Here is a 12,238-nt window from a genome sequence, read left to right as displayed (position 1 = left end):
TTTTCTGGGAGTCTGGGATTTGGATTCTTACCAGGCAGAGAGTGCTTGCCTACCTGACCTGTCCCTGAAGATATCTTGACCGCTCAGCAACTAATGAGCTTCGTGATAGAAGCTGCTTTGCATGTGTTGTCTCATGTTGTCACATGTTGTTACTCACTGGGCCAACTGACTCTTGACTTCACTGGGAAAGCACTCGAGAGCTGACCCAGTTCCCACTGGGCTCCACCCAAGTGCTGCCTCCCTTTGCTGACTCTGTATTGTTTGTTTCCCCTCAAAGAAATCTTAGCCAAGGTATGCCAATGCCACCTAGGAGAGGCCTTGGTTCCTCTAACACACATGCCTCCACGAAAAAGTCCTGCCCTTGGAGAGAGCTTCCCTTTCTGCAATGTCCTCACCCTCTGACCAGAGCCATCCGGAATGGTGGAGAGAGACTCGGCTTCAAGGTCACTCTTCTGCTCCTTCAGCGGGCCATGAAGACAATAACATTTACAAAAGGGACTAGGACACAGGGAACATACAATACAGGCAAACTTTGATAGCAGTGTTTAACCACCATTGATAGCCACAACTTCTTTCTCAGATGACTCTGCAAAGCAACCTCTGTGGGGACTGCTAGAGAAGAGCCCACATGGGAGAAGGGGAGAATTGTAACTGACCACAGGGTGTCTAGAGGCTTGGCCACTGTCTTAGTCAGGGTCTCTATTCCTGCACAAACATCATGACCAAGAAGCAAGTTGGGGAGGAAAGGAAAGGGTTTATTCAGCTTACACTTCCATACTGCTGTTCATCACCAAGGAAGTCAGGACTGGAACTCAGGCAGGTCAGAAAGCAGGAGCTGATGCAGAGGCCATGGAGGGATGTTCTTCACTGGCTTGCTTCCCCTGGCTTGCTCAGCCTGCTCTCTTATAGAACCAAGACTACCAGCCCAGAGATGGTCCCACCCACAAGTGGCCTTTCCCCCTTGATCACTAATTGAGAAAATGCCTTACAGCTGGATCTCATGGAGGCATTTCCTCAACTGAAACTCCTTTCTCTGTGATAACTCCAGCTGTGTCAAGTTGACACAAAACTAGCCAGTACAGCCACCCAGTGCACGATGTTCCAGGAGAGCCGGGTAAAGCCTACAAAGAAAGCTCAGACTCACAAGTTCCAAAGGCAGAAGCACTTTCCTCATGAAATGCAGAGATGAATAACTCACCAAGCTGTAAAATAAGCAAAGCTCTAAAAAGCCTATTCCCTGGTCCCACTGCCTCCTGTTAGCAGCAATGCAAGCCTGGCTACCTAGCCCAGCCCACGGTGGGCCCCCGGGCTGCCTGCACAGTGGACTAACTGATCCTGGAATGCTTCATAAATGGAGGGCACGGTTTACTGCTTCCTATTCTATGGTTACTCCTTTCTCCCTGTTCTTCTCTGTCACTTATCTGGCCACCACTGTCAACAAAGGGCCTTTCCTGTTTGCTTCAATGGTTGTTCATAAATGCTGATATGCTATAGCATTTCATGGCATTTTGGGCTAGAAACTTACTGCTTAAAAAATAAGCTGAAGTACTTGGCTAGCATGAGCAAGGCCCTGAGAACTCCGACACCATTTAGACACCAAAGAACAACATCCTTTAAATTAAAAATAGTAGATGTCTAAAATTTCTCCCCCAAAAAAGCACACAGTAAAGAGAGTGTGAAGATTCTTGCAGCAGAAGTCAACAGAACTCACAGCAAATCCCTAACCAGGATTCTCATTTTTTCCCACGTATTCATTTCCTAACCAAGACATGGAGGCTACTTTTTAAAATGAGAAACTGCAATCATTAAAGAAAACTATCTCTCCTTCTCCCAATAGCTATTAAACGTTGATAGTTCTTCTGTTAATCACAGGATTACAAGTCTGCCTTCCCTATGTAATTGGGATTTTGTCTGGCTGGAGCTTTCAAAAGCCTTGTGCAAGCTGCCACAATTGCTGAGGTCATATGTGCATCTATCCTGTCATATCTGGAAAATCAAATCTGGAAGAATCTCTTAGTCATGAGAGAATGGTATATTGTGTTTTGAATGAAAATGATAGGTTCATAGGGAGTGGCACTATTAGGAAGTGTGGCCTTGTTGGAGTAGGGGTGGCTCTGTTGGAGGAAGTGTGTCATTGGGGGCAGGCTGTAGGGTTTCAGAAGCTCAGGCAGGCCCAGTGGTTTATTCTCTTTTATTGCTGCCTTCCATATCAAGATGTAGAACTCATCTTGATTGTTGAAGTAGAACTCAGCTCTTTCTCTAGCACCATGTGTACCTGCATAGCATCGTGTTTCCTGTCATGATGATAATAGACTAAACCTCTGAAACTGTAAGCAATCCTCAGTGAAGTGTTTTCCTTTATAAGAGTTGTTGTGGTCATGGTGTCTCTTTACAACAATAAAACCCTCATTAAGACAGAAGTTGGGCCAGGCGGTGGTGGCACACACCTTTAATCCCAGCACTTGGAAGGCAGAGGCAGGTGGATTTCTGAGTTCGAGGCCAGCCTGGTCTACAGAGTGAGTTCCAGGACAGCCAGAGCTATACAGAAAAACCCTGTCTCGAAAAACCAAAAAAAAAAAAAAAAAAAAAAAAAAAAAAAAAAAAAGGCAGAAGTTGGTACCAGAGACTTTGGTATTGCTGTGATAAATCCAACTATGCTTTTGTTTGGAGGAATGTGAACCTTGGGACTTTGGATTAGAAAATCAGTTGGATGCTTTAAGTGGGATTAATGGGGCCATCCTAAGTAAAACCATGGAAGGCAACGGGTGATTTGAACTATGGGTCTGGCTTAAGAGGTTTCTGAGGAAGAGAATGTAGCCTAGAGACTATTGTGGTGATAGTTTGAAAAAAAAATGCTTTTTACCCTTGTCTGAAAAGTCTGCTTAAAGCTAATTTGAAGAGTATTAGATTATTAGTGTTGGCAGGGGAAATTTCAAGACAGCCTCGTATTGACTTTGTTGTGTGGTTACTGGTGTTCAGTCTAATAAAGAAAATACTGAAAAGGAGCAAGCTAAGCTAGGGAAAATACAGGGTGCAGTTCAAGGAAAAAGGGGGCACCAGGAAGTAGAATGAACCTAAATCCTGTGTTCAAGGAGATAAACAGAATATAGAAAACACTGATGTTAAATGGAATAAAGGGAGCGACCCAGGGCAAGGCCCAGTTAAGCTTCCAACTTGTGAAAAGGAATTAGAGAATGGCTTCAGGTCTGGTATGCTGACATACACCCTTAATCCCAGCACTGGGGAGGCAGAGGCGGGTGGATTTTGAGATGAGTCTGGTCTACAGAGTGAGTTCCAGGACAGTCAAGTTTAGGATACTAACAAAAAACAGAAAGATGGTGAGCATGTAATTGAGTTCCAGAACGAGCACGTAGCAGAACTTGGAAGCTTTGGCCACACGGTTCTGGCTTTAGAGTCAAGGGTAAAAGAAAGGAATAGTGAGAATTCTGATTTCTTTGAAAACTAAAGCACAGAAATATTATGGGAATATGTTTTTGTTTTAATCCCTGGTATGGGGATATGGGGCTGCTTCACAGCAGGTGACTGTGATTTGCCCCATGCTTTAATAGGGGGATAGCTCCTCCAGCTGCAGATAGATTCTGCAAGTGTGTGACATTTGGAATTCTGGGGAGCTTTTCAGAGGATATATAAATGCTAGAGCCCCAATGCAAGGGGCTGGTTGGTAATGGGGTGCTGTTGATCGCAGTTTATCACACAATTGTGTGCAAAGCAAGGAAGAAATTAGATATGCTAATGGGAAGATCAAATTTGCCCCAAGGAACTTGACACCCCAAATGAGCAGGAAGTAGTCTACTTATATCTTTGCCCTCTTTTCCTTCTATCCTTTTTTCTATCCTACCCAGTGTTAGGACGTTGAAAGGGATTAAGAGGAGGGATGGAGAAGGGTAGAAGGAAAAGAAACCTGTTAGGGATTGGCTCTAATGCTATTTGTGTTAATTTGGTTCCCAATATCACACAGGAACCCACACATTTACGCTGAGGGTCCTTGTCACCAGTTGCCTTTGATTGGGAAATAAAGTTGCCAGCTGCCAATGGCTGGGCAGGGAGAGGAAGGCAGGACTTTTAGGATTCCCTGGCAAGAAACCAAGGAGAGGCATAGGGGATTCTGCCATAACAAGGGGAGATGGACCATGCCAGGAAAGTGCAGACGGGTAAGATGGCTGAAATGTAGGTGCAAGAGGAAAGCAGCCCCAGGAGGCTGCCCAGCAGGGTCCAGGACAGCAAAGATAAAATACAGATTTAGTAACTCAGAAATATCAGAGAGGAGTGGGTTAGCCATGATAGGGTGTGTGTGTGTGTGTGTGTGTGTGTGTGTGTCTTTCATTCATGAATCTAAAACATTTGGGCAGGTGGAGAGTAGGAACACACACCCTCTGGGAGGAGTGGGCTAACAATTTACAGCATCAGGAGCCCACAAAGTAGCCAAAAGTCTGGTTACTGAACGAAGTTATGGAATCTTTCTCCAAGATTAAGGAAAGCAACTGAGGCAAGGTATGTGTCAGGGGTGTCTTTGCATGGAGGCCTAGAGAGGCCACTGTGTGAAGCTGTAAAGGTGAAGCCTGGATTGCCTTGGAGACTCTAAGATGTTGGAGATACCAGAGCTGTGTGATGGCTGCCAAGGAAAGCTAATAACAGAAAGTGGAACCAGCCCAAGAGAAAGAAGTGTGTTGCTGTTAGCAAAGCTGGAGTTGAAGATATGAAGAACATTTTGACCGCAGCCGTGGAGATGCAGAGTTTGGGGTTTGCCCAGCTGGGTTTTGGTTTTGTTGTGGTTCAGTGTTTTCTCACTATGCTCTCTTTCATCTGTTTTGGAATGGTAATTTAATATCCTGTGATATTGGAAGCATGTAATCTGCTTTTTTTCCATTTTGATTTTATAGAGAATTACAGTTAAGAGATTACATGCGTCTCAGAAGAGACTTTGAATCTTTACACAAGTTTGATACTGTTATAGACTATGAGGACTTTTAGAAGCTGGATAAAATGCATTTTGTATTATGATATGGCTACAAGTCTATGGGAGCCAGGGAGTAGCATATGGTAGTTTGAATAAAAAGGCACCCCAAAGGTTCTTTGGTGGAGTGGGTGTGGCTTTGTTGGAGGAACTGCATTACTAGGGGAGAACTTTGAGATCTCAGAGCCTCAAGCCAGGTCTAATGGATCACAGTCACTTCCTGCTTCAGATAAAGATGTAAAACTCCCAGTTCCATCTCCAGTACCATGTCTGCCTGTATGCCACCATGCTTCCTGCCATGACACTAAGGGACTAAATCTCTAAATTATAAGCCAGCCCAAATTAAAATTTTCTTTTTATAAGAGCTGCCATGGTGTCTGTTCATAGCAGTTCACACAACCACGACACAGGGTCACACATCCAACAGTGCAGTCAGGACTCTTATCATAGATAGCTCCTGCAAACCTTACTCTCTTAACCACTGTGTTACCAGCCTAGGGAGACCTGGCCGTGTGCAGACACCTCCCTAACCTACCACAAGAAGACCATGTCTCAGCAAGAACACTGTGAGTGGCACCAGCTCAAGAAATTCAGAAAACCAGGCCAGTAAGATGGCTCAGCAGGCACTTGCCACCAAGCCTGATGACTCGATGACTTGAGCTAGATTCCTGAAACCTACCTGGTAAAAGGAGAAAAGTAGCTCCCACAAGTTGTTCTCTAACCTCCACAAATGCACCATACTGTGTGTATATATGTAAACACCACACACACACACAGTCAAATGAATAAGTGTTAAAAAAAAAAAAAGTAAAAGGAAATACAGAAAGTATTGCCTCCCAACAGTATCCAAGAGGATATTGGCAAGTATAGCCAATAATTCTTTGCCATAGTGGAGACATACTACCATATGTACATGGCCATACATATGCCGTGCTGTTTTACAATAGCAATGATAGAAATAAGAACCCATTTATTTGCCCTGAAGTTCTTATATCAAATCAAAACCACGTGGCACTCACCTGGAGGATGTTATTGGCTGTTACTACTGGAGCCTCATCGTTCACAGACTCAACAGTTACAAACAGAGTCTGAGGCAGACTCTGCTTCCCGAGCTCAGAGCTGTTCGCCAAGATGGTGAGGCTGTCGAGAAACTCCTCACTGCCATCGTGAACGTAGTAAATCAACTCCTGCTCCACCTGAAACCAAAACCAACAAAAGCACCAGGCAGCTGAAACTCAAGCCCAAACCGTGACGGAACTGCAAATAAATATAAATAAATAAAAATAAAAATAAAAAAAAAAACCAGCGTAAGAATCCCTAAAGCACAGAAGCATGTCTTCATCCCACGAAGCCTGAGTGAGCATCAGAGAGGAGCTGTGATGGATAGCATCACACTTCACCCTAGAAATCAGTGAAACACTACTTCACCCTAGGAATAGGTTTAAGAAAAAAAAAAAAAAAGCAATGTGGTGTAGTAACGAGAATGCCGGGTTGGTAGCAGAATTCGTGAGTTTATTTTATTTTTTTTAATTTTTAATATTTTTATTACGTATTTTCCTCAATTACATTTCCAATGCTATCCCAAAAGTCCCCCATACCCTCCCCCCCACTTCCCTACCCACCCATTCCCATTTTTTTGGCCCTGGCGTTCCCCTGTACTGGGGCAGATAAAGTTTGTGTGTCCAATGGGCCTCTCTTTCCAGTGATGGCCGACTAGGCCATCTTTTGATACATATGCAGCTAGAGTCAAGAGCTCTGGGGTACTGGTTAGTTCATATTGTTGTTCCACCTATAGGGTTGCAGATCCCTTTAGCTCCTTGGGTACTTTCTCTAGCTCCTCCATTGGGAGCCCTGTGATCCATCCAATAGCTGACAGTGAGCATCCACTTCTGTGTTTGCTAGGCCCCGGCCTAGTCTCACAAGAGACAGCTATATCTGGGTCCTTTTGTGAGTTTAAATCCTACCTCTAACAGTAATGTGTACTGAGCATGCATAACCCAGCCTTCCTACTAATGGGGCAGCACAATAAAGTGTCAAGTTCTACTAAAAGTGACTAAGTTATGAAGGTTTTGATGGTTTTATTTGACAATTTAAGCGGTTAGATTTAGGCTCCTCTGAGGTTTCATTTCTCTTCCTTGGAAACATATACAGGTCAGGGTAACTAAGCTCACCTGAGCATAGTGTTTTGAACTAAGGCGGCACCGATTCCTTAATTGTTCTCTGTGTCGGAGGTTATGTGTGATTGTGAGGTTTAATTAACTTGACACAGCCTGGATTTACCCTGAAAGGGAGTCTCAGTGATGGATTGTCTCCATTGGGTTGGCCTTTGGGCATGTCTCTGAGGTGGTCTCAATTAAGTTTACTGATGTAGGAAGACCCAACCCACTGTGGGTAGCACCATTCCCTATGCACAGGGTCCTGGACTATTTAAGAGTTGAGAAGCAAAGCTAAGCACAGGCAAGTAAGCTAGCAACATGCATGTATTTATTTCTTTCTGCTCTTGATTATGTATGCGATATAACTCCCTGCCACTGTGGCTCTCCTGCGATGATGGACTCTAACTTGGAATTGGATATTGAAACAAACCCCTTTCTCTGCCAATCACTTTTTGTCAGGGTATTTTATCATAGCAACAGAAATGTAACTAGGCTAGCCTGCTACCTCCGAATCTCATTCCCTCGCCTTCATAATAAGTCGTGTGTCTTTAACGCTAATATACATCTCCTGTGGACAGAATGCATTACAATCAAATTATTCCACCATGGAAGAACTGTTTCATGGTAATAAAGCAAATGCAAATTTCAGTTTTATCCCGGTTAGATTCCATCTATTTAATTTCAATTCTGAAATAGCCACTGGATGATTTAGTTATGTCTCTTTGATTCGTAGTAACCAAAATTCTGATCAAATTCCTTTCTTCTTGACTGTACTGGAAACACTGGTGAGCAGGGATCAGACCATAGAACACTCAAGCCGAATGGGAATTTAGCTTCAATGAGTCTGTGACCCAAACACAATGGTGAGAACTCCCAATACCCCAAAGGAGTTGCTGGAATTCAGAACAAGTCTCTGGGGCTGTGTTTGTTTTGACAAAATTTAGCCAAAAATTTTAGCAGTTCAGCTTTTTCCCATTCCTGTGGTGCACTTCCTTTAAGCAAAGTCTTTTGATCTTACAGGGGTATTTCTGACAAGGGTTGAAAAGTTTAGACAGGGTCTCAAGGGAAAATCACAGCCACTCATACACAGGTGCCATGAGAGTTTCTTTGGAGTTCCATGGGTAGAAGATTCCAGATAACAGGCCTAACCTCACATTCCTGAAATATGCTGTGTTAAGCTACTTGTGAACACACAAGGAGAGGGACTGGCCACAGATGAGAGACCTCAAAAGGGAGAGCACTGTAGGGATGTGGACAACACTCACTTCTAGGACACCTTTCCTGGAGAAATGCATCCCTTCTGCCAAATCACATACCCTTTAATGAGGAGTTTGTTCCAAAAATCACATACCAGTTCATGATAATGACTGAAAGCTGAGAAAGGGTGTGTGTATTCCTACCTTTCAAAAGTCAGTAAAATATCTGCTTTTCTTGTGTATTTATTTTTTCTATAGTACTAATCTTCACTCAACATGTTATGAATTTCACATGTTTCTTGTCTCTCTGCCTCCCTCTTTCTCAAACCTGGGGAGAAAACTCCACCCAGATGGGGGAAGGATCTGATTTAGCTCACCACTTTCTCTCCATCACCTGGGTCTAGAAGCTCTGACACAAGATACTCCCAAACTTCTTATTTAACAAATGAACCCAGGGACTTTCCTCTAAGACACTGAAGGCTATAGACACATGGGATTTGTGTCACTTTAAGTAAAAACGACAACATCTCAAAACCTGGAGACTACAGGCAATATATATATGGACTCCAGATGCCCCAAGGAACGTATGTATCCACACACAGAGTTCGACCAACAATATTCTTATGAACCCAGTCAGTCACTGACTTGACTGAGGCAGGACTCAGTACATGGTATAAAGGGCATTTGATTGAACTTACACCGAAGCAGAAGAAGGCTGCCAACGCTGGGCTTTCTAGCCTTTGAGAGAGAAGCCATGGCTGACCAAAGCATAGAGCCAAAGCAAAGAACCATTCATAATGTGGGCAAACAGTCATCCTCTCTGGGACACGGGGAGGAGCTGCTTGCTGCTTTCTTCCCCTCTGCGGCGTCCTCCATGGCTTCCTGATGACACCTGTTTAGCCTCCCTCACAGTTGATGTAGACAGAGGTAGGAACCTTCCAACTGTAGCTTCAACAACCTTTGCCCTCCTCAGCCTGTGGAGTACTCCTCAGCTACCCACGTGGCCCCCATCTCTCAGGCCTCCACATTCTTGGCTAGGCTGCTCCTTTAACTTGCACTGCCTTTTTCTGGTTCCTAATCTGTTTCTTCTGCACTCTTTATCTAACTCATCAAAGTCTACATTAAACATTGTCCCTTTGCAAAGAGTCACTTATGTCTTCTCCTTGCTCTCCAATTAGAATTGGATTTGTCAGTTCTGCTCTCCTACAACACCACCGTGAAATACAACATGAGAGGCAAGAAGAGAGCATCCTCATTAAAGATGAAATGTCTGGCTCCTCCATGGCATTTCCTGAGGCAAAGAAATGTTTCAGTTACCATGGTAACACACAGTAACTCAAATGGAACAAGCCTTTAGAAACTGGATTTGAATCCATTAAGAACCCCATGACTTGGATTTTCAGATTTGTATTTAATTTTACATTTGGGCGTTTTGCCTGTACATACGTCTGGGTACCACTTGCATGCCTGATGGCCATGTCAGATCCTTTAACTAGACTGGCAGATGTCTGTGAGTCACCATGTGGATGTTGGGAATTGAACCTGGGTCCCCTCGAAGAGTAATCGGTGCACTTAACTGCTGAGCCAACTCTTCAGTCCCTAACCTGGAATTCTTAAAGACAAAATGAAGCCACATACATGTGTTTTTAGAAGGAGAGGCAAAGGCAGGCAAAGATGGTGGGAGGTTGTTTGTGGTTTCCAACCCAGAGAGTCTATATTGCCAAGGAAATCTGTAGGTCAATTTTCAAAGTTAAAAAACAAATGGGAAATCATTCATTGGCTCATGATAAGAAAGCAAAGTCTTAGTAATACGACCAAGGAAAGAGCCAGGTAGCAACCGTGAGATGACTTTGCTTATTTTCATCCGCTCTCATCTGGATGCCAGAGGACCAGTTGTATCCAGTTTGGGATTACCGGGACTGAGCCACTCTGGACACCCGTGGTCCATGTTTAGAATATAGTACAAACACGTGGTGATTGGATGACTCTCCAGAGACATGAATGAAAAATGTTCGCTAAAAGACGAGTGTTCCTGGGATCAATGAGAGGGACCAGGCGCTCATGTAGAGGTGGACAGTCAGGATGCAAATCAATTCAGGGTGTACAGGCAAGTCAGAAGACTAGGAGAAGGTAACAAAAAAGACAAAGTTCAGGGGAATCTGACAACTCCTCTTTGAACTATTAAAGGGTCTATGAGGCGAGGGATGGTTTGCTTCAGGGATAATCCCTCACACTACATTCTCAAGAGAGGCAGGAGCTAATAGAAATTTCTAAATCCAGGTCAGTGAAAAGAAATGTTAAAGTGCTTTTAACTACAAAGGGTCCTCTCAAGAAGTCATGAATATTCCATCACTGAAAAATTTTAAACAATGTTAACACGGTTTCTACAGGGACGCAGGCGATACTTAGCATCTTGTGGGAAGTTGGACTCTAAAATCGCATCACTGACAGAGCCTGTGAGTCTAAATGACACAGAGTCAGTTCTAGCCAGCCCCCCCCCCCCCCCCCCCGGCACAGCTCAAACATATCAGCTGAGATGTATTACCTCTCTCCTGGAAAATTTCATTAGCTTCACTCTTGGAAACTTGGAGCTTTCAACATAACCGTGCTTTGGCGGTTCGAGGAGAACAAATTCACAGTCAAGACTCTCCAAATACTTGCTTGCAATTTGGAGCTGATCCTGCAGAAGTACCTTGGAGCCCCCTTCTTGAACTGTGAGATTCTGCACCTTGAGAGGGATCCACTTGGGGATGAGCTCCAAGAGCACCTCCACTCTCCTTACAACCCGGGAGTCCTTTGTCACATCGAGGGTGAACTGGTCCTTTTGCTGGCCAGGGGCTGTCTGGACATAGAGGACATGGCCTTCATCAACATCCTGCTGGGTGAAGCTCAGAGTGGGCGTCACATCTGCACCCGCAATGCCGTCTTCTGCTGTGGATATTTGGAGGTATCCGTATACGGGTGGAGTTCTGACTGTGAACACTGCCTCTGAAGGAATATCTTCTTCATTCCCAGCCTTGTGTTCCCCAACACAACACACAGAGACACAAGGAAAAAAAGCATATGAAGAACTGTAAGAGGCAATCAAAGCCATTGACAAACCATAAGACTTCACTTAACATCGACAAGTGGCTTAAGTTACAAGCAGGGTTGTCACACAGTTCAAAGTCAGGTCTGATCCATGCCAATATTTGGAATATCAGCTCTGGTCACAAAAATAAATAAATATTAAAAAATTAATAGTCGACAGTTATGAAGTACCTGCACGCAGCACTAAAAGTCCTGATTAGTCTAAAAATTTAGATGGAAAAAAATTAAATAAGGAGAGGGCTGGAGGTTTGCCTTGCATCTAGTGTTTGCAGGGCCATGAATTTGATCCTTAGCACCATGGTGGAAAGATTATAAAGAATCAAAGGTGGTGGAAGAAAGAACAGCTGACTCAGCAACATCTCACAACTGTAGAGGAAAGGGCTCTTTCCTTTTTTAGTTCTACCCTCACTAGCTCAGCACTTCCTATGAGTTTTCATTGTATTGATTCAGCAAAGACCATCCCCGAACCCTATTTGCAACTCATTTCATCACCAGGCTGAACCCGCCACCTTGTGGTGAAATGCACTAATTCTGTAAGCTTAGAAAAGAATTGTGAAACTCTGGTGCCTTCTATTCCCTTAGGGAAGACTCACTATTCACCAAACTGACTCTAGCTCAAACTCGGCTCTGATATGACCGGTTGCACTTGGAAGCCTGCCTCAAGTCCCTAAGGCAAAGGCAGAACAGCCTGCATGGGTGGGCAGCCGTCAAAAAGTACAGCTTGCACATCCTGTACCCTGTAGGAAATTCCCCAAAAACTGAGCCTGGTCACACGGATCCACAGGACTATGTTCCAAGGTAGAAGCAGCTGGAGGAAAATG

General features: G+C 44.1%; 1 protein-coding gene across 1 annotated transcript in view; it reads right to left on the bottom strand.

The window, feature by feature from the left end:
* The window catches only part of LOC110307747 (chondroitin sulfate proteoglycan 4-like), a 67,174-nt gene that overhangs the window by 35,884 nt on the left and 19,052 nt on the right, over positions 1 to 12,238 (bottom strand). The window contains 2 exon segments of the mRNA XM_029484999.1: positions 5,995 to 6,171; positions 10,873 to 11,343. Coding sequence (XP_029340859.1) covers positions 5,995 to 6,171; positions 10,873 to 11,343 — 648 coding nt within the window.

This window comes from Mus caroli, chromosome 13 (genome assembly GCF_900094665.2).
Source record: "Mus caroli chromosome 13, CAROLI_EIJ_v1.1, whole genome shotgun sequence".
NCBI lineage: Eukaryota > Metazoa > Chordata > Mammalia > Rodentia > Muridae > Mus > Mus caroli.
The sequence above is the reverse complement of the archived record's forward strand: the minus strand, read 5'-3'. Positions and strand labels throughout refer to the sequence as shown.